This window comes from Lutra lutra, chromosome 10 (assembly GCF_902655055.1).
Source record: "Lutra lutra chromosome 10, mLutLut1.2, whole genome shotgun sequence".
In the NCBI taxonomy this organism is placed as follows: domain Eukaryota; kingdom Metazoa; phylum Chordata; class Mammalia; order Carnivora; family Mustelidae; genus Lutra; species Lutra lutra.
The window spans coordinates 112283505-112309605 of NC_062287.1; the positions used below are offsets into that span (position 1 = coordinate 112283505).

The 26101-nt window shown below is 59.1% G+C and overlaps 2 protein-coding genes across 2 annotated transcripts in view; one reads left to right on the top strand and one right to left on the bottom strand.

Annotated features, from left to right (window-relative positions):
• Positions 1-555: 555 nt before the first annotated feature.
• LOC125079906 (basic proline-rich protein-like) lies at positions 556-24916 on the bottom strand. The gene is made up of 5 exons (XM_047693626.1): positions 24653-24916; positions 22867-22959; positions 16207-16723; positions 1648-1788; positions 556-680 (listed from the first exon to the last, which is right to left on the bottom strand). Exons 1-5 carry the CDS (start codon positions 24914-24916, stop codon positions 556-558), a joined length of 1140 nt encoding a protein of 379 aa, XP_047549582.1.
• OSBPL5 (oxysterol binding protein like 5) overlaps positions 16152-26101 on the top strand; it is a 49689-nt gene continuing 39739 nt past the window's right edge. Inside the window, exon 1 of the mRNA XM_047692762.1 lies at positions 16152-16290. The gene's annotated coding sequence lies outside the window, so the exon portion shown is untranslated. The remainder of the gene's footprint in view (positions 16291-26101) is intronic.

Sequence of the window (26101 nt, forward strand, 5' to 3'; positions counted from 1 at the left end):
GGGGGAGACTACCACTCACAGTGCTTTGCTCCAAGTGACCTATTTCTAAAATAGAGAGGCGTTTGTGCGTGCGTGGGGGGCGGGGGTCATGTCCTCGCACCCACCCGACCTCTCGCTTCCGTAGAAGGACAGCAGCCAAGTCCAGCCAGGCTGTCTCTCCCTCCCCGTTCCCTTCCATTCTGTGATCCTCCAGAGATGGGGGACTCCTTCCAGCCCCAGAACCTGGGGGTCTGGCGTTCAGTGCCCTGGGCCCTGGGTCAGCAAATGAGCCCACGGGAGCTGTGCTTTTTGCAGCGTACCTGCTGTCTGAGGTCGGGGACTGCCCCGAGGACACAATTCATCTGCCTCGCTGTGCGCCCATGAGACCTGGGGTGCTTGCAAAACTCCTGAGGCCTGGACCCACCGCACCCCGCCCCCAGTTGCCAGGACCAAAGGAGGGTACCACATCCTGGGAGCAAGGGCCTGGGAATCCCATATGACTCGGCCTGGACCTCGAGCCCTGCTGAGTCCCTGTCTGCTCTGGAGCCTCACAGGTGCGGGGCCGCCCCCTGGGGCTCACGGGGACTTGCTGGGGGGGGGGGAGCAAATGAGCCAGGGGATGTGTGGGAGGGCTTCCAGGAGGAAGCGAGGCCAGAGCTTGGAGCAGAAGCAGAAGTGGTAGAGGCTGGGACAGCGCGTCCCTGTGGAGGGAGGAGGCCAGGTGTGCGCCAGGCTGAAGCACCTGCCTTTCCGTTGAGTTGTGTTTCCCTTTCATGTTCTTGGCCCACGTGCAGTCAGGTCCTGGTGCCAGCTCCTGCATTCACGCCCCCTGGCTTCACTGAGAAGCTGCGGGCTCCCAAACAGCCCAGCTCTCCAGGTCCGCTCCCTTCCTCGCTGGGAGCCAACCGCTTCTTCCCGCATAGCCATCCTCTGGGGCCCCTGTTCTTGGAATGCCAACTCCAGAAATGCCAACGTCCTGACACCTCCAGGAATTAGTGGGTCTCGCCCAGGACCCTGGACTCTGCATTCAGTGCTCTAAGCTGATGAGCCCCCACATCCTGGTAGCAGAGGCCACCTCTCTGCGCCCACCGTGCGCAGCCCCCTGCCGAGCGCATCTATCTGGGCACCCAGCAGCCCTTCCGATGAAGCCAGGCCGGTGAGTGGACACACCTCGACACCACCAGCCATCTGCCCACGGGCGGGAGCTTGCGGATGCTCTGCTGCTACGCAGTGTGCACAGACACCCCCCCACATGCCACCCCCACACTGAGCGCAGACACAGTGGGGCCCGGGGCTTCCTCGGGCTTCTCCGGGGGACAGTAAACGCTTGTGACAGCAACGATGCAGTGAATAAAATGGTGATACTCTGGTTGCAACAAGTACGGACCCCAAATCTGCCCCATCCCTTCCCTCCTGCGGCCGGCGTTTTGACCACGAATGCAGCAGGAGAGCTAATCCTCTGGGACTTGCCTGCGCTCTCGGGAAATCACATTCTACTGCGCCTTTTTTAGACCTGACGCCCTGTTTATGTTGACATCAACTACCCCACGTAAATCCCTAAATCTGAACACTTTGAAATTCGTGGTTCCATTTTAAGCCAAGTTTATTTTCATTAACAAAAATCTTCAGAAAAAAGTCTCCAGGGAAGAAGCTCCCCCTTGCACACACCATCATCGTAGATTGCCGGAACTCGAAGGATGCACGGTGCCCGCCGGTGCCCAGACGGCGACGTCACCTGTGCGGGAGGATCGCCCACGTGGACTCGGGAGTCAGCAGCGGAATTCTCTCCCACCGAGCCGGCTGCAGCCTCTGAATCCCCAAGAGAAAGCACTGGGCCCTGATTCCGCCCCTGGGGTCACTCACAACAGGTAGCGCTTTCAAGCATCCCACTTCCCCCACACACCCCACTGCCAGGACCCGACCACGTGACCCCTCACCGGTCAGTCTGCTCTCTCGCTCCACTCCTATTTGTCTGTGTCTGTCTTTGTGCTGCCCGCTGCTGGTCTCAAGAACCCAGGGTAAGCAGGTTACGATACATTGGATCATCACCTCCTCTGATGCACACACTATACCTCTGTGAATGTGACCTGTATGTGTGTGTAGCGTCTGTATCACATGGCCCAGTAACACATTAATGAGGATCTCCTTCAGACAATGTTTGGCTTTATTAAGGGCCCTGGGTAAAGAATCACTGACCCACTGGCCCTATGAGAAACAGATCACACTACGAAATAGCAAAGCCAGCCCACATGCGTGGGGCGTACGTGGCAGCCCCTTGTCTCCATCAGACTCAGCTGCAAGGCAGACCTCAGTGGGGCCAGCCAGGCTTGGGGTCTCCTCCACGGTGCCCTCAAAGGACCTTGCCAAGGACACCCCTGCTGGACACCCCCGCCCAGGCCTGAGACCTGAGTATGGAGACACATTGCTCTGGGTGGCCACCCCACTTCCCAGGGACACCCCACTGCCTCCCCTCCAGGCTCACCTGCATGGGGTGTTACGTGCGTACTCGCCAGGGGTCTCCAGGGAAGCAGAACCAGTGGGGTGTCAAGAGGTATCCACAAGAGGAGGCTTGTCATAGGAATAGGTTCACACACTTGTGGCCAAGAAGTCCCCTGATCTGCTGTCCACAGGCTGGAGACCGAGGGAAGCCAAGGTGTGATGTGTCTGAGTCTAACTCAGGCACATCTAACACTGATGTGCCTGAGCACCAGGGGCTGCAGGTGTAAATCCCAGAGTCCGGAAGCCCAAGACCCAGGAGATCGAACCATGGAGGCCAGGGGAAGATGGATGTCTCAGCTCCAGAAGAACGAACAAATCCTCCCTTCCTAAACCCCTTTGTCCCGTTCTGGCATTCTGGCTCCAGCTGGACTGGATGATTCCCAACCCACTGGAGGGGTGGGTCCTCTACTCTGTGCACTGAATCCAGTGCCAGCCTCCCAGACACACCCTCCCAGACACACCCAGAATAGAGCTGTGCCGCCGGTCTGCCGCAGCCTAAGAATGAATGCATGGGGAACGGAGATGTCCTGATGGTTCCTGTGCTCCATGGGCCGGACGCGCACAGTGCTCAGCGAGGGCACCCCTCCTCAGACAGTTGCCCCCGGCCCGCTGGGTGTGAGGTGGTCTCTCCTTACGACCCTGATTTGCATGTCTCCAAGGATCGGTGACGTCCAGCATCTTTCCGTGTGCTCATTGGCCATTCGTCTTCTTTGGGGAAGTGTCTCCAAGTCCTTCACCATTTTTGAATCGGGTTTGTTGTTGTTGAGTTGCAGGAAATCTTTATATATGATAGATAGCAACCCCTTATCAGGTATGTGGTTTGCAGATGCTTGTTCCTTCCTTGGGTTGCCTTATGTCTCCTGGTGGGGTGGTCTTTGAGGCACAAAAGTTTTTGATCTTTTTTTTTTTTAAAGATTTTTTATTTATTTATCAGAGAGAGAGAGAGGGAGAGAGAGTGAGCACAGGCAGACAGAATGGCAGGCAGAGGGAGAAGCAGGCTCCCTGCAGAGCAAGGAGCCCGATGTGGGACTCGATCCCAGGACACCGGGATCATGACCTGAGCTGAAGGCAGCTGCTTAACCAACTGAGCCACCCAGGCATCCCAAAAGTTTTTGATCTTAATCAGGTCCCACTTTAGCTATTTTTTTCTTTTGTTGCCTGTGTCTTTGGCATCACATCCAAGAAACCACTGCCCAGCTCGACGTCACGAAGCTTTTCCTCTACGCTTTCCTCGAGAGGTTCCGTAGTTCTGGCTCTTAACCTTGAGGGCTTTGCTCCATCTTGAGTTCATCTCTGTACACGGTGTGAGGTCGGGTCCAACTCCAATCTCTTGCACATGCGTGTCTGGTTCTCCCAACACCATTGCCCGAAAACCCCCCATTGAGTGGTCTCTGCAGTGTTGTTGCAGAGCATTTAACCTTATGTGTGAGGCTTTATCTTGGGCTCTCTCTCCCACTGGTCTGTCCATCGGTCTTTATGCCAGGACCACGCTGTTTTGATCATGTAATAAGTTTTGAAATCAGGAAGCGCAAATCCTCCAGCTTTGTTCTTTTTCAATATTGTTTTGTGTGTTCAGGGGCCCTTGTGATTTCATATGAATTTTTGGATGGATTTTTCCATTTCTGCAAAGAAATCACTGGGATATTGCTAGAGATTGCATTGAATCTGTAGATGACTTCGAGTCGTATTGACGTCTTAACAGGCAGTTCCTTTTTGCCCTGGAACCTTCCCACCTGCTAACCAGGTTACAGTGCAGAGGCAGAGAGGCCCCTGAAGAAAAGGAGAGAAATTACTTTTCAGAGTCTCAACCTGCACGGTCCATTACAGCTGCCGCCAGTCGCACTGTCCCAAACAGACTCAAACAGACGCCAGATTCACTGAAACTCAGCTCCCGGTCGCACGAGCCATATTCTGGGCGCTTGGCAACTGCACGTGGCTGGCGGCCACCAAGCCGGGCCACGTGGCTTACCAGACGTTTCCATCACTTCAGACAGTGTGTTGAGTGGTGCCATCCTCAACCTTTTTAAAAAAGGTTCCTTTTTTTTATTCCAGCAAATGAAAAAAAAAAAAAATACACACAGGCACCTGGGTGGCTCCATGGGTTAAAGCCTCTGCCTTTGGCTCAGGTCATGATCTCAGTCGCGGGACTGAGCCCCACATCAGGCTCCCTGCTCAGCCAGGAGCCTGCTTCCCCCTCTCTCTCTGCCTGCCTCTCTGCCTACTTGTGATCTCTGTCTGTCAAATAAATAAATAAAATCTTTAAAAAAAAAAAAAAGACTGAGACTTCAAACATGACCCACATATTTCTTTTTCCAGCATAACTGGTGCACAGTATCCTCTTAGTTTCGGGAGTTCATCATCGTGATGCGGCATTTTTATCCAGTAGGATGTGATTCCCCCCAGTGAATCCGCCATCCATCACCTACGAAGCGGTTACCCTGTGCCCCATGCTCCCCAGGCCGTACGCTCCCTCCTGTGATTTATTTATCCTGCAGCCAGAAGTGTCTTCCTCTCAGCCCCCTTCCTCCTCGCCCACACCCCCGCACTCTGGCAAAAACACCAGTTATTTCTGGGGTCTGTTTCTGTTTCCGGTTCTTTGTTTTTGTTTTGTTGAGAGTCTACATAGAAGTGAGACCTTCCAGTGCTTGTCTATCTCTGTCCGACCTATTTCACTTGTCATAATACCCTTTGGGTCTGTCCATGTCGTGGAAGATGGTGGGATTCCATTCTTTGTTATGACTGAGTGATAGGCCATCTCTTGTGTGTGTGTGTGTGTGTGTGTGTGTGTGCGTGCACGCACCACGTCTTTATCCATTCATCTGTCAATGGACAATTAGTCTGTTTCCATCTTGCCTGTTGTAAACAATGTTGCAATAAACAGGGCTGCAGATATCTTTGCAAATTCGCGGGGGTTTTTTTCCCCCAGATAAACACCCAGTAGTTTGATTACTGAGTCATAAGGTAGCTCTATTTTGAACTTTTTGAGGAACCTCCACAGTGTTTTCCAAAGTGGCTGCACCAGCTTGCGTTCCCACCAGCCGTGTGAGATGGTCCAGCTTCTCTGCACCCTCGCCAGCACTTCTAGTGTCTTCTGTCCGATTTTAGCCATTCCGACTGGTGTTGGGTGGGATCTTACTGTGGTATCGATTTGCATGTCCCTGGTGATGAGGGATGTTGAACGTCTTTACCTGTGCCTGGTGGCTCTCTGTGTGTCTTTGGAGAGATGTCTGTTCATGTCTCTTGCCCATTTTTAAGGCAGGTTGGTTTTTTTTTCTTACTATTAAGCTGCAGGGAGTTCTTTATATAGTTTGGCGACTAAGCCCATCCGATGTATAATTCGCAAAGACCTTCTTTCATGCACTAGGTGGCCTTCTCGTCTTGGTGGCTTCTTTGCCGTTCGGAAGTTGGGTCAGCTGTAGTCCTGCTTCTTAATTTTAGTTCTTCTTGCCTCTGCCTGAGGAGACCTGCCTGAAAACGCACCACCAAGACTGAGGTCAGAGATACGCTGCCCGTGTTCTCTTGGAGGAGTCTTCAGGCTCCTGGTCTCACGTTTGGGTCTGTCACCCACTCGGAGCTGATTGGTACGTGCTGTGAGGCGGGGGCCCCACTGTGTTCCCTGCGTGTGTGGTGGTCCAGCCCGGCCTTGGCTCAGCTACAGGAGGCCCAAAGTGGAAAAATAAAAGTCCCCACATCGAACGGGCTGAGACTCTTTCCACAGAGTAGGGCCTCCGGTGAAGATCAAGACAACCGCAGCCGGCTGTTGGAAGGCAGCATTACAGTCCCGAGGGAGGACGTGGATGTGGGGGAGCTGGTTCTCATTACAAAGCAGGGAGGCGGGGGAGGGGTGGACACTGGTGGTGCCCACAGGAGGACTTATCTGGAGGCCACCTCTCACCCCAAGGAGATGCAGAAGCTGCAGGCAGCCTGGCCTCGCGTGCCTCCGGGGACAGGAGACCCAGGCCCCGTGCTCTCCTTGTAAAGATCGTACTGGACAGCCTCACCTCTGTGTCCTCCCCCTGCAGTGAATGGATGAGGCTCCCCCTTTCCTCCTGTGATTGGCACCTGGTAGCTCCACCCACTGTCCCCGCCCCCTCCAAAGCTGGGCCTCCTGCAGCAGCCTCCACCCCCCAGGCCCACCACGTGCCCCTTCCTCTTCGGCCAGCAATAGGAGGTGTGAGATGCAGAGCTGTGGCCGAGGGCCTGATTGCGCACACACCCGTGTCTGCGAACAGTGCCAGGCCCCCCGCCAGCAGCTGTGTCTGGGAGGACTGCCCCACACTCGTGGCCAGACTCCTCCGGAGAGGACCAGATGGAGGACCCATCAGGCCCGCAGTGACAGACGCCACTCCTCTCCCAGCCCAGACAAGGCTGTGGTCCTTCCCTGGCCGGGTGTGCTCCTGGTTCTAGGTATGTTTTCAGAGATTTTGAAGGCACTGGCATTCTGGCTCGCCCAGCTCCTGCCCTGCTCTCTGTGGTCTCAGGAGCAGCCCTCTGCAGCCTGGCTTGAGTGGGCCCCATGGGGCTGTCACATTAGCCTCTTCAGATGGCCTATGTCCAGAGGCACCCCTGTGTTCTGGGACCCATGCTTTTGAGGGGCCCTTGCAATAAGACTTCAGGGAACCGGAACTGGAAGCATCTCTGGAGCGGACCCTGCATAGGCTGGGTCCTCTCCAGAGCGCCTACGAGCCCTGGCGCATGTCTCCGTGCCGACAGAGCTAGTCTGGTCCCCACTCACTTCTTCCTGATGCGCGACCATTCTGACTTACCTTCAAATTGTCGCTTTCCAATTACGTATACACACTTTTTCATTGTTCCACTGACTTGCTGCTTGAAGTGTAATTTATATTCTATAGAACCCATCCTTTCAGGGCATAACTGTAAGAGTTTGGACGAATGTATAGAATTGTGTCATCACCACCCCAACTGAGGTGAAGACCTGTGGTGGCAACCCACCCGGATCTCCTGGTGTCTCCCCGTGTGGCTAGTACAGCCCAGCCCCCAGCCCCAGGCAAAACCGACGTGATTCCTGTCCCCACACTTTGCCTCTTCCAGAACATCACGTGAACCACACTGTACGTCAGTGCTCACGTCTGGTTTCCCCCACTTGGAGGGCACGTGAGGTTGGCCCGTGTTGATCCGTGTTGTCAAGGGAGTCTACGGTTTGCTTCTCTGATGGCTGGCCAGTTTCCCACCGAAGGGATGCACCGCATTTTCTTGACTCCCTCGTGTTGAGGGACACTCGGTCATTTCAGTCTAGGATGATTGTGAGTCAACCCTCGGTAAACGTTTTCATGCAGGCTTTGTGTGGGTGTGGGTTTCCAATGCCCTGGGGTCAATACCCCACAGTGGAGCGGGCGGGTCTCGTGGCCAGTGTAGGTTTTCCTGCACGGGGAGCCACCAGATGGTCATCCCAGCTGGTAGCACCACTTTGCCCTGCCCCACACCCCTGCGACGTGGGAGGGCTCTGTCGCTGCCCACCCCGGCCAGCCCTGGGTATTTATTGGCTGCCGGGACGGCCGGTCCAGCCAATCTAGCGGGGGTGCAGTGCTGTCTTTGTGGGTTTTATCCGCAATTCCCTAATGACCAAAGCTTATAAGCCACAGTTGGTAAGGTGGTCGCTCAAATGTTTTGTCCATTTTATATCGGGTTGTTTGATTTTTCTTACTGAGTTTTGAGAATTCTTCGCACTTTCTGCACACCAGTCCTTTACCAGATACATGTCTGGCTAACATGTTCACTTAGCCTGTGGCTGGTCTTCTTGTTCTCGTAACAGTGCCTTTGAAAGAGGAGAAGTTTTTTGCTTACTTGTCAGAGAGAGAGCGCGCACAAGCCAGGGGAGAGGCAGGCAGAGGAAGAAGGAGGCTCCTTGCCCAGCAGGGAGCCTGATGCAGAACACGATCCCAGGACCCTGGGATCAGGATCTGAGCCAAATGCTGACACTTAACCGCCTGAGCCACCCAGGCGTCCCAAGAAGATTTTAATTTTGATGAAGTGCCAAAGTCTGGTTTACCATTTTATTCTGATACAGATTTTGCTAAGAAACCATAGCCCATCACAAAGTCGCTGAGATTTTTCTCCTATGTTTTTCCTAGATGTATTCCAGTTTTATGTCTCACACTTAGGTCTATGATCCATCTAGAGTTTATCTTTGGTTAAGGTGCAAGGTATGGACCAAGGCTGATGCATTTGTCTATGTATATGTGTGTTTACTTTTATGTGTGGATACCCAACCATTTCAAGGCCATTTGCTGGAAAGAGTCTCCTTTCTCCATTGAATTGATTTGGTATCTTTGTCAAAAGTTGATTGACCCTATGTGTGTGGGTCTGCTCTTGTCCCATTGATCTCTGTGTCTGTTCTTCTGCTGATACCACACAAGATTGATTTCTTTAACTTTAGAGTAAGTCTTAAAATCAAGCAGTGTGAGTTTTCCTTTTTTTTTTTTTCAAAACGGTTTTGGCTATTCTAGGTACTTTAATTTTCCATATAAATTTTAGAATCAGCTTGTGACTTTCTGTACCAAAAATTCCTGCCAGAATTTGGATTGAGATCGCATTGACTCTATTGATCGGTTTGAGCCAAATTAACATCTTAACAGTATAGAGTTGTTCTAATTCATGAGCATGGTATGTCTTTCCATTTGTTTCTGTCTTTTAAAAAAAAGATTTATTTATTTATTTCAGAGAGAGAGTGCATGTGGGTGCCCACAAGCAGGGTGGAGGGGCAGAGGGAGGGAATCGCAAGCAGATTTCCCACTGAGTGAGGGGGTCTATGAGTGGGGGTGGGAGACTCAATTTCAGGACCCTGACATCATGACCTGAGCCAAAATAAAATGTTGGAGGTTTAACTGACTGAGTCACCCAGGCGCCCCTGTTTATGTCTTATTTGGTGTTTTATCATCAGTGTTTTTGTATTTTCAGCAAATAGACTTTTTTTAAAGATTTTATTTATTTATTTATTTATTTGACAGAGAAAGCGATCACAAGTAGACAGAGAGGCAGGCAGAGAGAGAAGGAGAAGCAGGCTCCCTGCCGAGCAGAGAGCATGATGTGGGGCTGGATCCCAGGACCCTGAGATCATGACCTGAGCCGAAGGCAGAGGCTTAACCCACTGAGCCACCCAGGCGCCCCAGCAAATAGACTTTTTGCATATTTTGTTACATTACATTTTAATGTTTCATGGACTTTGGTGTACCAAGGGTACCAAGGGTAGATGGTGATTGTGACAATAATGGTGGTGATGGTGATGATGGTGGTGATGGTGGTGATGGTGATGATGGTGGTGATGGTGATGGTGGTAATGGTGGTGGTGGTGATAATGGTGATGATGGTGGTGGTGATGGTGATGGTGGTGATAGTGGTGATGGTGATCGTGATGATGGTGGTGGTGGTGGTGATGGTGGTGATAGTGGTGATGTTGGTGATGGTGATGGTGATGATAGTGATGGTGATGTGATGGTGGTGATGGTGGTGATGGTGGTGATGGTGGTGGTTATAGTGGTGATGGTTATAGTGGTGATGGTGGTGGTAATGGTGGTGATGATGGTGATGGTGATGATGGTGATGGTGATGGTGATCTTGTGGTGGTGATGATGATGGTGTTGATGGTGGTAGTGTTAGTGGTGATGATGGTGATGGTAATGATGGTGGTGATGATGGTGATGAAGGTGATGATAGTAGGAGGGAAATGGTGAGGGTAGAAAAGCCTGGATTCACACTGTGTTCTGACTCCAAGCCCAAGCTCGTATCAGCATACTGTACTGAAATCTTTATAATCCCCCTTCCAGCAGCCTCTATATCAGTGACTTTCAGCCTTTTAACCTCAGGATCCTCTGCACTTAAAAAAATATATATATTGGGACCACAGAGAACATTTACTTCTCTAGATGAGTCTCTCAATGTTTACTCTAATTTTTAAAACATATATTTAATTATTCATTTAAAAAGAACAATGACAAATCCATTATGTTAATATAATGTATTCTTTATGAAAACTAACTATATTTTCCAAAATAAACGTATTTAGTGGAAAGCGTGGCATTGTTTTTGCATTTTTTGAGAGACTTTTTAATGTCCAGCTTAATGGAAGCCAGCTAGAGTCTCACATCTGCTTCCACAGTCCATCTGTTGCGATTATCATGTGGTTGTGACCTCTGGAAAACGCCCTTGTGAGCTGTAAGAGAATGAACGCAAATAGCACCCTGGAAGTATAGTGATTGCTTTCACGGGGGCGCCTGGGGGACTCAGTCGGTTGAGCATCTGCCTTCGGCTCAGGCCTGATCCCAGGGCCCCAGGATCGAGTCCCACATGGGGCCCCTGCTCAGCGGGGAGCCTGCTTCTCCCTCTCCCTCTGCTGCTCTGCCTGCTTGTGCTCTCTCACTCTGTCGAATAAATAAATAAAATCTTTAAAAAAAAATAATCGCTTTCATGTTTGGGGCCCCTGGAAGGTCTCCGAGACCCCCAGGCAGGTTCCAAGTGCACACTTGGAGAACTGCTGTAGATCCTCCAAAGCGAGTACAGACGATCACAGTGGTGGGGTGTCCTGGGGCTTCTGCAGGAGCAGCAGAAGCTCCCCGGAGCTATGCACACTCTCTAGAGGGACTTGCCACATGACCTGTGTGATCTTCCCTCCTCATCTTCTCCGTTACCTTCCCCGAGTGTTGGCTGGGCTTCTGGTCTGCCTCTTGGCGGATGAGTTATGCCTGCAAACCAGGACCCACCCCTACAGAAGTGGCTGGTGAGCGGTGTCCCATTGAGGGGAGCAGCGAGTGAACCTACCAGCAGACCCAGCTCCGCGAATCTGCAAAGCCCCGTTCCCCAGGACAGGTTTCGACATCCCAGAAGAAAGGGCAGCCCCTCTCTTGGGCACATACACCCTGGAGCCATTCTGCCCGCCTTGGGCACTCCTCTTCTAGCGCTCCCTGTCCGTGTGTCACCAGGCAGCAGCCCCAGGCCCTCCCCAGATAGGGAAGACAGGATGTGTCAGATTCACCCTGGTTCTCCCAAAGGCAGGCCGTAGAAAGTCAGCCTTCGGCCAAACCCTGGGCCTCGGGACGTTGGGTCACCCCCAGTGGAGCAGGGCTCACCAGACAGAGAGGGCAGCCCCCAGAGAAGGCTCAGGCCTTCAGGGCCCCAGGGAAAGCCCTCCTTGCTCATCCTGTCCTCTCTGTCGCTGGGCAGGGAGGGCAGGGGATGGGCATCCAATCTGGACTGGCTCTCATCAGGGGCTTCCAGGACTCTGACACTGTCCTCACGTGAAGACACACAACAGAAGCATTTAGAACAGGAAAGAAACCCAGTGGACCAAGGACCCGCTCAGCGATACGAGCACTGCAGGTGTTCAAGAGTTACCTGTCGTGGGGTGAAGTGTGTCCCCCACAAAGACACGTCCACGTCCAAGCCCCCAGGACCTGTGAATGGGACCTTATTTGGACATAAGTTGCAATTTCAAGTGTAGTTAAGGGTTTTCAGATGAAATCATTCTGGATGATCTCGGGGGACCCTAATCCAATGACTGTGTCCTAATAAGAGAAAGGAGAGGGAGATTCGAGAAGCGGACGCAGGAGGCGGGCGGGGACAAGGTCACGGAGGACGACGGAAGCAGAGGTCAGAGAGATGCATCCCACGGGCAAGGAAGGCCAAGGAGTGCCGGTAGCGCCGCCAGCCGCATCCCAGCTTCTGAGCGCTGCTCTGGCCCAGGGAAGACGCCTCCAACAGGCCCCCCGGCCTAGCTGAGTGGTGGGTGGGCTGTGGGGATCCTGGGGCTGTAGGTCAGTGAGCCAGCCCCACCCCTCTGGGCACTGTCCGCCCTTAGGGCATTTCCCCACCTCTCAGCTGTGCCCTCCGTGGTCCTGCTCCCTTCCCAATGCTGAGTGCCCCAGAGGACGCTGCCGCACTGACCCCACACAGGAGGGTCAAAGGTCATGTCTGCCAGCCCGGATTTCCACCGGCAAGAACCAGCTCGTGCACGGGAGGGGGTCCGGGCCCGGGTCCACAGCACGTCCGCAGGCCCCCAGCACCATGTGCTCCTCACGAGCCCCAGATGTCACACCAGCCTCCCCAGTGTCTGGCCCTGAGGTGTGCCCTATACACAGCACCTTCTCGTCTCCCCAGGTAGGAGAGCGAGTACTGCCAACAGGAGAGTAGGACTTTACCATCTGGTGTTTGCCTGAATCTGAGGCTGCGATGTGTCCTCCTGGAAGGTGGGTATGTGTGTAAGAGAGAGAGGGAGGGCACATGTGAGCTCCGCTCCAGCAGCGGGCCTCTTCAGGGAGCCCCAGCACCGTGGCAGGCACCCCCCCGCCCCAGCCTTCCCAAGGGAGATTCTGCAGCTGGACTTCCCAGGTTTCCCCGAGAGAACCAGACAACAGCCCTTGCCAGGCCCCCCACACCTGCTTGGTGACTCAGCTTGTGAACACATCACACAGCGTCTCTGTGCGGGAGAAGGAGGGCCACGTCAGGGGACAGAGAGCCTCCCTGCTCCTCCCCCAGGCCCTGACCTCCGGCTCCACCCTCCACCGTGGGAGCTGAGCTGAGGCAGCAGACACCAGGCCCGCCCAGGCCCGCCCAGGCCCGCCCAGGCCCGCCCAGTCCCGCCCAGTCTGGAGGAGTGGAGAGGGAGAGCCTGGGATCAGCTTCTCCAGCCAGCAGGCCAGGCAGGGCCTCTGCCCCTTCCCAGCTGCCTGCCCAAGCTGACAGCCTACCCTCCCTACTGTGCAGAGAATGGTGACCGCCACCTACAGGGAGTGGGCAATGCCGTGGGGTCACAGGCGGAAAGTGGGGCCACAGGGCCAGCCACAGGGCGAGAGATGGATGAACGCCACTGTTGTTTTTATGATTAGGGGCAGGGTTCTGGAGGCCGTGCGGGCTCCAGACTCCACATGACACACCGCAGGTGGGTGCTGCCTCAGCCCCGTGGCCCAGGTAAGGACCCAGACCAGGGAGTGAAGGGTCTCACCGCGGAGGCGTTCCCAGAGCTGGCTCTGAGTGGCTGTCAAGCTCTGCAGGCCATGTCCCTGGGGTGGCCTTGCCCTTGGGGCAGCAGGGAGGGCCTCGGGGCCCAGGCTCACCTGCCCTGCCCAAGCCTCCAGGTTCCTCCACTGCTGCCCGAGGAACAGGATCGGGGCCCAGCTAGGAGCAGGGGATCCCACCCACAGGCCTGCTCCCTGGGCCTCAGTCTCCTTACCTGAGAAATGGGAAGAAATCATATGCAGATTCTGCCGGTTCGGGAAGCATGGGTAAGGATGGAGCTGGCACCACGCCTGGCTCAGCGCTCTTCCCCCGTGGGCCGGCCGGCACATGGCCGTGCCGAGGCCGGAGCCCAGGCAGCCCATCCCTGCCGGCGTCCTCTCCGAAACGGGCCCAAGTATGTGCCATGCTTGCCCAGGAGTGAAGTCCGCATGTGCAAAGGCCCTTTCGCACATCTTCTCACGGGCAGATCTCTCTGATCCTAAGATCAGAGCCGGGGAAGAAGACAGTGGCTGTTGTGCAGACTGTGCAAGCCATCCCTTCCCCTGGGCTCAGCTCAGAAGTCTGTTTCCGCCCTGGGGATGCGTGGCCGCTTAGGCTGGAGGAGGAACGAAGCTACAGTCGTCGGCCCTATTTCTAGGTGAGGAAACCAAGGCAGGGCATTGCAGGGCCTTGCCCACGCCCCCTGCCCGACCCCAGCTCCCAGGCAGCTAGCCAGCCCCGCTCTGCTCACCCCCGAGCCCCTCCACAGTCATGTTTCCTGCACTGACCACAGTGCACATACACACTTCCATTTGACAGATAGGTAAACAGAGGCCCAGAGGAGTGCGTCACCTGCCCGGGACTGAGCTGGAAGAGTCCAGGGCTGTGTCCAGTGCGGTGGAAACTTCCTTGCTTCCCACACCTGCAGCCGCCTGCGGCCCCCTGCTGACCCATCCCAGTGAGCCCAGCTCAGCCCTCTGACCCACCCCTGCTTTGTCATCTTGGAGGGGGGCGTCCTTCCCACCCCCACCCCTATATTTGGCCAGGTATCCCTTTGACCTCTGCCCTCAGCAGTCTCATTTCGTGAGATCAAGCTCCCTTCAAACAGCCGGTATCATCAGTGACTGGAAACTTGCCCCGAGTGGGCCCCGGAGACCTCCGCCCCAGGGGAGAACCGCTTTGTTTTCTCGCTCAGTCCCCTGCGCATTGGCCCGGCAACCAGCACACCCCAGCTCTGTGTAGACGCTAGGCTCTTCGGAGGGTGACGAGCCCGGCACACTGAGCAGACCCTGTCCTGTGGGGGGCCGCCTGCCGCAGGAGCAGAGCGGGCCCTGCTATGGCCCTGAGCATCTTGTCTGAGCACTTCTGCATCCGAAGGCCTTGCAAGGTGACAATGGGGCAGGAGCGGGCTTGTCCTGGGGAGGAGCTTAGAGCAGGCCCTCCAGCCCATGGCCCCTCAGATAACCATCCCTGGCTGGTGCTTCTGTGCCCCCTGGGGAAGGCACCTGGTCTAAGGTGGGTAGGCCTGGTACTGAGGCTGGGGGAGGGGGTTTGGTCCGGGACACCCACCTGGCTGTTTGGGAGCAGAGCCAAGGTAGGTGGTGGTTACCCCATGCCCACTCCAGTCCCAGGGCCTGAAGGGGGCCCCCCAAGGCAGCCGAATATGTCTTGCATGGTGGTCCTGCCTGACCATCAGGCTTAGGGGCTGCCCTGGGGGCACTCTTGGCCCAACATAAAATCAGACTGTGGAAATGCCTATGTGGGCCGAAGTGTCAGACGTGGGAAAGAAGGCTGGGGCTCGGCTGAGGGTCGGTCACATCCCTTGGAAGGGAACGGACTGAGGGAGCGTTTCCATTTGGAAAAAGGCTCTGTGCCCTTGCATGTCCTCCCTGGTCTGGGGATGCCTGGAAGGGGCCCAGTTCACCCCGTCTTGGCCTCTGGGGGGACAGATGCTATCGGAAGGCCGCTGGCAATTCTGAAGACTGAGGTCCTAGAGCACCTCAGCCTGGGGGGCCAGGGCTGGGGAGACACTGGGGCCAGTGAGGAGGTCACACCGCTTTAGGGCCTACAGGTGAGGAGCTGGGGAAGAGCCTCAGCTCCTCAGCTCCCACCTGCTGAAGGAGCGTCTTCTATACCAGAGGGCATCGGGGTCTAGAAAGGTCTCTGGGAGCAGAAGGGATAAGGGGACACACAGAAGGGAAATCTGCAGCGGGTGGGTTCCTAGCAAGAGTCCCAAGGAAGAAGTGCTGTTAGAAACATGGGGTGTGACCTAGAGGTCCTATTCTGCATACCTGTAGGACAAGGACAAAGGGCTGGGGTTTCCGGGGTTCTTCATGTTACAGTGGCTTCTGTCCCATCAAGAAAACTGATGACAGTTTCTGGGGCCCAGGAAGAGAGAGGGGGCACCCTGGACTGTGCTTAGGGTGGGCTGGAGGTCGCGAGGCATCTACCGGAGCCCCCCCCCCCCCCCCCCCCGCCCCGCAGGCGGCCTCCCCGCTCACCGCCATCAAGCCTGCCCAGCGGCGGGACAGCGGGCCCGGCCAGGACTGGGGGCGCGGAGGACGCCTGGGGTCCCCGTGCCCGGCTCCAGCGCCGCGGATCCCTCCCGGGTTTTGCGGCCGCCGAGCCCTCACCCTGCCCCCTCCCCGCTGCGGCCCCCTCCCTCCTCCTCCCTGCTCCTCCCTCGCTCCGTCCTCCAGCGCCCGGCCTCCTCCCCGCCCCCTCCCCGCCGCGCTCCCTCCTCCCGCCGCCGCCGCTCCCGGCCGGGCCCCGCGGTCGGACCAGTGCTCTGGCATTTCCTGCAGCCGGGCCGCGCCGCCAGCTGAGCCCCGCGCGCCCGGTCCGCCGGCCCCGCGTCGCCGCACGGTAGGGGCAGGGGCGCGGCGGGCGGGGAGCGCCGGGCGGGCCGGGGAGGCGGCCGGGAGAGGGCCCGGGGAGGGGCCCGGCGGGGCCGCGGCGGAGAGGGCCCGGAGCGTCCGGCGGCGGCCGACGGCGGGGCCCCGGGACTGCCGCGGCCCGCGGGGGCCCGGGGACTGGGGCGCAGCCCGGCGCGCGCGACAGCGGCCTGGCGGGGAGCCCCGGGGGCGCGGGGCCGGTCCCAGGAGCGGGCGGGCCGGGGCGCGGGTGGGGCCCGGGCGTGGGGAGCGGCGCGCGCAGCCCGCCTCCCGCCCGGCGGGGCCTGGAGGAGCGGGGCCGCGGGGGGCTGGCCGTGAGCGCCCCCAGCCCGGCGCACTCTGGGTTGGGTCTGCGCCCCGCGTCCGGCCTCGCCGCCGTGGGCTTCCTCCGAGCGCGGCGGCGTCTGGACCCACCGAGCAAGCGGCCGCCGGGGCTGAGGGATGACCCCTGCCTCGCCCACCGCCCTCGATCTCTAGGCCACTGACACCCTAAAGATAGAGTCCTAGCGAGTGTTGGGAGGGGGCGTTGGACATGAGTCTCCCGGAGGGTCCCGAATGCTTGAGGCTCCTAGGGAGGGTGGGACATGGTGGGGAGGGCGCGACATGGTGGGGAGGGCGCCGTGGGCAGCCCCTGGGGGCCACTCTCCAGCCTGGGCTCCCCGGGCTCGGCCCCTCCCCCCGGTGGGCTGTCCGCTGTCAGGGGCCAGCTGGAGCTGGGACTTGGGGGGTCTGGGGACGTGCCCAGGTCCTCTGGGCCGAGGTGGGCTTCTCTGCCCCGCACACCCTCGGGCCGGGCCTCGCTGGAGCAGCCGGGCTCCTGCTCTTTGGCCGTCTTGGGATTCTGTGAACTCGCTGCTCTGTCTACACCGGAAGGAATTTAGATACGCGTCTGCCAGTCTGCCTGAATCCCTTTGACAGGTGGGCCTTTGGGATTGTACCCAGGTGCGTCCCCCAGGCCAGGGACAGGCTCAGGGTGTCACAGCTAGGGACGTGGCCATGGCCTCTGGGTTCGATGTGTGAGTCCTTGGCCCCGCGTGCACTGTGTGGATCCGGGTCCAGAGCGCAGACACCCTGCCCTCTGCGTGAGCAGGCTGGGTGGTCTTTTGGCTGCGTTCTTACCCCAATGCCTTGGTTTTGCAGGGCCTTGTGGCTCCTCGAACTTGACCGGCTTTACGAGCAGCAGGGCCTAGGGGCATCTGATGCCCCCCTTCAGGCTTCAAGCTCCAGATCTCGGATCCCATCATCTGCCCCACGTGTGTGGGGCCGCGGGGGCCTGGGAGGCAGCGGCCAGTGGGTCTGTCTGCTGTGTCTTACCAGGCTGTGCTGAGAAAAGGTGACAGAGCAGATGGGCCAGGCAAGGGCCTTCTGACCCCACCTCGTCCTGGGGAGGGGGGAGGCCTGTGCAGAGGCCTGGGCAGGGCATCCTGGAAGCCAGCCCGAAGCTGGAAAGCTGGTCCTTCCTGGGCCCTGAAGGCAGCGAATCTGTTCTCTTCTGAGCCCTGCTTCTGGCTCGGCCACTTAATGCAGCCTGGGCCCCTTAGCGTGGCGCTCGCTGTGCTGAGTGTCGGGATCCACGTTGGTCCTGCAGTCTCTTCCCGGAAGCTTCCAGAGCCAGGGGAGTAACCCGACATGCTAAGCGGAAACCTGCACAAGGAGCCCCTGGTTTGCAGACTGCTGGGTGTCTCTGGCCACTGTGTTTTTGGGGGCTCGTGCTTTCTGCCGATTCTGTGGTGTGCACACGCGGTGTGCTGGTGGAGGGGATCCCCCCCAGGTGACAAGGTGACAGAAGCATGCCCTGCCCCTTTCCCGTGTGTTGTCCCAGCGACAGGTATGCGGCCGCAGCTGAGAAGCCGTGCAGACCCAGCTCCCGGTTGTAGGGGTGAGGCATGAACCCCAGGACGGGGGCTGAACGGGGCATGACAAGCAGACCCAGATATCCTGACACGAAGGGAGCTGTCAGATGTGGTTTCCCCCGTGGGGTCCCTGGGTCGGGTGCCTGGCTGGGGGGAGTGGCAGGGTCGGGGTGGCACTCCCAGCAGCTGCCAGGCGTGCCGGCCGGGGAGCTCCTTGCACAGCTCACGGCACCCTGGAGGAACAAGGCACTGTTCTGGGGGCCGGACTTGCCCCGTAACCTATCAAGCCTACAGGTCTAGGGAACAGAACTTTAGCCCTCTGAGGCTTTGCACCGGCCTGGGCTGGACTGGTGACCCTCACGGGGTGGCCACTCGTCTGGGGAGATTCTAAGCAGCCAGTGGACCTTCTGCAGGCCTGGGTAGTGATGGTTGCATCCAAAGGGCTGGGAGCAGGCAGTTCCGAGCCAGGGCTCCGGGAGTGTGCACCGGCGGGTGTGAATTTGGCATCTGCTGGCCTGGTGTCTCTGCCAAGGGGAGTGGGCCCCAGCTGTGTGGTCAGGACCTGCCCGATGGGGAAGCAGGGCTCGGGCAGGGCCGGGACAGAACAGTGGGTCTCGCCTAGAGTTCTTCGGTAAGGTAGCTGGGGGATAAGCCACTCAGCGCAAGGAATGCTGCTGGCCCAAGATGTGGGGCAGCCCGGAAGAGCTTTGGGGATCTGTAGGGAGGAAGTCCCCGCGACCAGGATCACAGATGAGGGGTGGGGTGCATCATGACCCCTGGGAAGGGCCTCAGAGCCATCCAGCCTGGCCCTAGGGAGGCCCAGGACCACCAAAGGACTAGCAACATTATCTAGTCCATTGGGCCAGGGAGAGACGGTCCCCACCGCTCAGGACAGGAGCTGGGTGTCTGTCTTTGGGGGCTCCAGGACCCCCAGGGGGCCTTTGTCGTGTATCTCAAAGCCAGTGGTTCGCTTAGTCTCCAGAGGCCACCTGACGGCCTCTCTTCTGTCCCAGGCTCAGACCGCACCAGCCCCCAGCATGCTCCAGTCTCGTCCCCGCTCCGTCTCCAGCGGCAGCCGGCACCATCTCTGAAATACTGGCCGCCTCGCGCGGCCTACCGGCTTCGAGTCCTCCGTGACTCGCAGTGACCTCCAGATAGTCCCACACTACCTTCTGGGCCTCACGAGGTGCTGGACGGCCGGTCCCCGCCTGCCCGTAGGCTCCCCGCACCTCCACGCCTCTGCCCACGGGCCTCCGGCCCCAGGCCTGGCCTTTGTTACCCGGGGCTTTTGCATTCCCTGTTCCCTCATCCTCGGTGCCAACAGCCCTCAATTCAGGTGTCGCTGGGCCCCTCTGTGGTCACGAGGCACCCGTTCCGAGGCAGCTGGACGGGCTTCATTTTCTTAGCCACGCGGATCCGTGTCCGAATTACCTCCCTTCTCGGTTTGCTTCATGGAATGACTGGATATGGAGAAGGCGGTCGGTCGGCCCCGAGCCAGGCCCGTGGCAGGCGCTTAGCGTTAGCACGAGTGGTCATCACGCCCTAGTTGCCTGACTGTGTGCTCGGGGCCTGGCACGTAGTAGGTGCTCTGTGCTCACGTGAAGCCACAGGATTGCCCTTGTCTAGGGAAGCCAGCGTCTTGAGATGACGCCCGCTCCACATCCCCGATGTGCTCATGTTCAAACGGCCCAGCTTGCGGCACTGCCCAGGGCGCCCGTCCTTCCTGAGTTAGAAACAGAAAGCGCACCGTGGCTTACCTGGGAGGAAAGGCTACCGCTGAGCCGCACTGACCTGCCTGGGCCCCCTCTCACCCTCACAGGCACGAAGGACTCGGGGAAGATGAGGCCCCACAAGTGAACTGTGTCCAGCCGTGACGGGGAGTTTCAGGAGGCGTAATGAGGCCGTGAGGAGGGATCTGGCAATACCCCATCCCACGGGTCACTGCCCCGTCTAAGGCCTGGGCAGTCTGGAAACCAGGCACAGGCCGTGCTCTGCTTTGGAGACGGGCAGGTCCCCAGGAAAGCAGGGGGAGAAGAGGGAGTGGGGGCCTCTGCAGGCCAGCGGGCAGGCAGGGTGGCGCCTCCATCCCTTGGCCACAGCCACACTGGGAATAGCAGCTAGCACACAGGGACAGGCATCCAGGCCGAGGGGAAGGAGCTCCTGCTGCTTCCTGGGGTGAATGGGCACCCAGAGGTCGCTTAAAGGGCCAGCTGATGCCTAGGAGGGACAGTAGGTGGGGGGGCTGCCCTGGGATTTTCCTGCCTGCCTCACGGGCTGAAGCTGGCAGAGGGTCCCTTAGAGGGCCCGTGGCTGCATATCATGTTCCCTGGGCCACAGCAGCCTGAGGGGACCAGTGAGCAGCAGAGCAGCTAAACGGGGAGGCCAGATTGGCCTTATGGGACTGACCCCACCCCACTTGTCAGGAAGCCCCCAAATCCAGAACCCTGGGCCAAGGGGCAGGACAGCCACACTCAGACCTGAAGTCGCCCCGCTGTGGGATGAGAACTATCGCCAGGGTCCCCAGCGACCCAGAGCCCAGGGAAGAGCCCTCCTGCCGTTACTTATGGCGTTGGTGGAATGTGGGTTTCTGTGCCTCGGCTGTTTCAAGAGAGCGCTCCTTCGCTGGGGCACGGCGTGGGCTGCCAGTTTCGTGTGTACCCTGGAAGTAGAGGAGGTCTTCAGGATGTCGAGGGGTCGGGGGACTTGCCAGCATGGCCCTCCCATGGGCCTTGAGGTTGTAGGCCCCTCACCCCAGCCCTGGGAGACGGGATGGTCTCAGCTCCACACCACCCGCTCGGACCCTAAAGACCAGAGTGGCTGTCTGGGGTTTGGGGCACTTTGTTTCTGCCTTTCTGCAGTGGCCCCTTGAACAAAGCCTGGGCCAGGGTCTCCGGGTTAGCCGCATAACCCAGTCCCAGGGAATCCTGAGGAGGGGACAGTGGGGAGCCCTGGATCCCTGCCTGCCCGACCCCGCTGAGCTGCTGCATGGGGCCAAGCAGAGCAATGAGATGACTCCACAACCTGGCCTTGGAGCCACAAAGATGCCTGACCCAGGCCCCTGGCGCTCTGCATGGACCCGGGGCGGCAGGGTGGGGGTGAGACTGGGCCCATGGTGGGTGGATTGGGAGGCCTGGGCAAGGAAGATACGGCTCTGGGGTTCTCAACCCCAGGTACTGGGGGCAGCGGAAACTTCCTTTGCTATCTGTAAGTGCAGGCCACAGCAGTCCCCTGAGAAATCAGATGGTCTCCTGTGTCGGTATTGGGTAAGCGTCAGCCACACGTTGGTGGCTCTGGCCAGCTCCTCATGAGTTAGAAACCAGGTGTGGGCGGTGCTGACTCAAGGCCGGCTGCACAGTAGGACCACGGGGGTGCTGGCGAGGGGAGGGAGCACGGGGAGGGGTGCTGGGACTTGGCGTTAGAGCAGAAGCTGAGCTATAGGTGTGGTGACGAGGAAAGCAGTGGGACTGTTACTGTACCTGCTGCCTTAGCATATGCTGTTCCCTTGCCTGGGACACTCTTCCAGCCCTGCAGCAGACCAGCTGTTTGGGGAGGCTCAGGCGTGGCCTGGCACCTTCTCTGTGGAGCCCATGGTCTTCGGGGTAAGCTTGCAGGAGTCCCCTCCCCTCTTCTGTGTCGGGCCTCCTGCTCCTGGCCTGACCCCTCTGATCTGAGCCCCCGGCTCCTCCTTCCCACTCACTGGCAAAATGGCATTTGTTTTTCCCCCGGCCGGACAGTGAGCTGCTGATTCTGTTTGCTCGGTTTGGGTGTCTTGTTATACACAGAGGCAGGCAGAGAGCTGGAACGCGTCAAGCCAGATGCCCTGGTCTGTAAACACGGCCTCTGCCGAAGGTGCTCCGACTTCCCGTGGGGGCTCCGGGGATGCCCAGCGCCTGCTGGTTAGGACGTGGGCTCCGCAGTCCACGCGCTGGCCAGGAGTCCCTGCCCCTCCTCTGAACCGCCTCTGGCCGAGCAGCCCTGGGCAAGCCCCTGGAGCTCCAGGCCTTGGTTTTCTCATCCATGAAATGGACGTCACAGTGGTGAGTCCTGGGCGGGAAGCCCAGGGCCGGCCAACAGTGCGCACCGAGCCCAGACCGCCCTCTGCGGGTTCAGGCACCGCCAAGCCCCTGGGCTCTTGGAACGGGGAGGGGCCGACTCCTTATCATCAATTAAAACTGCGATTAATGGGCAATGCTTGTGAAGTGTTTAAACACAGGAACCACACTAAAGGATACAACCCCCTGGGCCAAGGTTGTACCGTCCCGCTCTGGTTGCTTCGGGTTTAAAGCCCGGAAGGTCGAGCAGAGCACAGGGCCCTGACTGCCCACAAGAGCCTGCAGGACGCCCGGCTCCCCGCACCCCTGCCCCCCGCGCCCCTGCCCCCTGGAGACTTTCCCAGCTGGGCTCAGCCTGTTTCCGTGTTTTGACTATATATGGACGGGTCCACAAACAAGTGCAGGGCCTCTGGCTGGTGTCCCTTTCCTGCCTCCTCTCCTTCCTCTTGGGTCTGGAGGCACAGAGAACTCGCCAACGTGCGTCCGCGGCCGTCTGCGGTTCTTTTGGGTCACGCGTCCCTGCTCGTCCTCCTTGCTCTGTGTAAGGTGCGGGCTGTTCCCACTCTGCCACCCAGGGATGACCGGCTCGTTTCCATTTTATTCCATTTTCTCCCAGGAGCGTGTTTTGTGTCCGGGTCTCACCGGGCGCGGGGCCTGAAGTGGGGTCTCGGGGTCCGAGGGTACGCGCCCGCCCGAGCAGCCCAGCCGGATGCGGCCGAGTGGCCACTGGTGATGCTGTTGGGGAGGGGATCGGTGAAGGATGCAGCGCATGTGGAGCTCGAGACCCCTGGGCCAAGGTGGGTGAGCAGGGGCCGCTGCTCCGAGCAGGGCCAGCGTCCTGGGCCCGAGGCATACGTCCTTAGCAACTTAGCATACTCTCCCGACCCGGGGACCCCACCCGCTGCGTCCGTCCCGTGGGAAGACCATGGCTCCCACCTCACTGGAGGGAGATGCCGTCCCCCGGCTGCTCTCGGCACGGGGCTGCAGGCTCAACGGCTCCTCCCGGTGGGCACGCGGACAAAGAGGTTTGCCAGGGCCCCCTAAGGGGACTCTCGGTGACCAGCACACGCTGTTAATTAGAAACAGCAGATCCGTGTGGCACGATGACGCTAGTTGATGACACCACCTTAGACTTAAAATATGCCAAGACGGTAGAATTTACACTTCTCACCTCCGCGGAACAGACGGACACTCAGGGGACAGCGGCAGTAACTGGGTGGGGGGTCCTTCAGCAGCATGCGTGGTTGTGCCTCCATAAAGCTGGGAGAAGCAGCAGCCTGACCCTGAGCCCACCAGGGTCCAGGGTCCAGGGTCCCATTAAGCTCTGCTCAGAGCCTGTCAGAGTACACAGGCCCCCAGATGGACCTGGGCTGCCCCCAAGGGTGCAGGAGGAGGGGCATGTGACGGCTTCGCCCCGGACCACAGGGTGCCCCTCCCTCCACAGTGGCCGTTTTGAAACCAGACATGGCCTTTCCTCCGGGCAGGATGTGGTCGATGCCGCAGTGGGCTGTGGGTGCTCACGCCCGCCGGCCTTTCTCTGGGGCAGTCGTGTGGGGAGTGTGGGGAGTCGTGGGGGCCCGTCAGGGTCGGCCCTCCGGTCCCGCCCTCTAGAACTCTGGCTGGGGGCGGGGTCTTCCAGGTCCCCTGCCCGCCTACACACTCAGAGGATGGGGAGGAGGACTTCAGCTGCCTGTAGCCAGTGCTGTTCAAACGGCCCGGAGCCCACGGGAGGAAGAGCGGGCAGTGCCGGGAGTCCCTGCGTGGAGCTGACCCCGTGAGCTAAGGAAGCGCGGCCTGGACTCTGCAGACCTCGCCCCGAACGCCGAGTGCAGCCAAGAAAGGGGAGGGCGTCCTCCAGGCAAAGCGGACGCGGGTCCCTCACTCTCAGCGCGGCCTGCTGGGGGCAGGGCGGGTGGTCCCTCGGGCGCGACCCCCGCGCGGGACCACCGCTGTCGCCTGCCGTGGGGCCCCGCCAGCCTGTCCTCCACCGTCCTGCCAGAGGGCACCGGGGCTGCCGCGCCGGTTTTACGCCGTGACGGAGCAAATGGCAGGAGGAAGACAGGCGGGCGACGGACTGTCCTCCCGACCCGTCATTATCTTGAACCGTGTCTGCTTCTCCGTGTATTTTTCAATCTGCTTATCTCCGGTGCGCGGGCTGTCCCGGCGCGGCCGTCCGTCACGTCCCGGGCTGCGCCGGGCCCCCGCGGGAGCAAGAGTGACCCCGTGGGGCAGCTTCGAACACGCTCAGTGGAAATCTTTCCAGCGTGAGCTAACCGTGCCCCCAGGATTCCTCACGGCCTTAAGGTGTGAGAAATCATTTAACCCTTTCCTGGCAAAGATTCATTTTACGAAGGATGAACATTTTTTGAAGGGTTTGAGATGAACTCTCTCTTTTAACCCTTTGAACACACCGTGCACCGAGCCCTACCAGCATCCCCGTCTGATGGGTGCGCACGTCAGGCCTCGGAGAGGCGAGAGTGCCTGCGGCCGCCCGGCGGGTGCGCGAGGGGACGGGACCGCCCGGCGGGTGCGCGAGGGGACGGGACCGCCCGGCGGGTGCGCGAGGGGACGGGACCGCCCGGCCGGTGCGCGAGGGGACGGGACCGCCCGGCCGGTGCGCGAGGGGACGGGACCGCCCGGCCGGTGCGCGAGGGGACGGGACCGCCCGGCCACGTGCCCCGCACTCGCGCATCCGGGACTGACGGTCCCTCTACTGAACGGCCACAGGCCTTTCCTGGCGCTTCGTGCGGCCGTTTGTTTTATTTTCTCCTTCTTCTTGTTTCTGCTTCGAGCCTGCTCCGGTCGAGGCGGCCCAATGAGGAGGAGTGTGGGGAGGGTGTGCAGACCCCGAGCTGGGGGGCTGCAAGGCGACCCGAGACTTGTCCGCGAGTTGAGAGCGAGACCGCGAGCGGACATGTGACTTAGCGGCCCGATGCTTGGTGTCGGTGTGTTCGTCCTCGCCCAGGGTGTCGCGGGGACAGGCGTCCAGTGCACTCTCCAGGGCGCACGGGTGCTTGCTGTGTTCAGGCTCGGGAGGGCTTGTCCAGAAGCTCTCGGTCAGACGCCGCCGGCTTCCCACGGAGTGTGAGCGGGGGAGGGGGACGGCGGAACGCGGGGCGGACGGCAAACGTTTGCAGGCGGACGGGACGCCAGCCTGGACCCTACAGGTGCAGCACGGGGTGGGTCTGGTTGTCCCTGGAGGGCGGAGGGCGGGCAGGCGGGGCGCCGCCTGGGGCTGGCATCCCGGGCAACCCGGGTTCTGACCCACGTGGGGGCACAGCCCTGGTCTAGAAAAGTCACGAGGCCGAATGTCTGGCTGGTTTTCTGTATTTACATTTTATTTTATGGCTGAGACCCCGGCCGTCAAGGCGGGGCCCGCTTGGGTGGAGGGAGCGCGGGCCCCTGGCCAGGGTGGGACCCCACACTCTGAGCGGCTTCTGGCGTTTTCAGGACGCCTTCCGGGCACTTTTTGGGCTTTCCTTGGCTAAATTTCTCCACCACTGTCTGCACTGTTACTCTGAAGCGCGGCTCTGCAAATCCGCTCACTTCTTTTTACATAAGCGAATTTGTATCTAAAAAGAACCTTTCAGTTGTTGCAACAGCTAGAAAATCCTCATCGTCTGTCATACAGAGCCGGGGACCACGCGAAGCCAGAAGTGGGTGGTCAGTGCCCCGGACTGAGACAGAGGTCGGCAGGACAAAGACCAGACTCCCCTCCCTTGTCACAGGCAGGAGGCTGGAAAGAGACTGTGGAGAGAGGAACGTTGTCCCCAAGACCAGCGAGGATTGCAGTGTGGCCACTGCCGGTGGCTCATCTGCTGTCTGCCCACGTTTCGGGGAGTGTGGGTGACGAACACATTTGGAGTCTGGCTCTGGA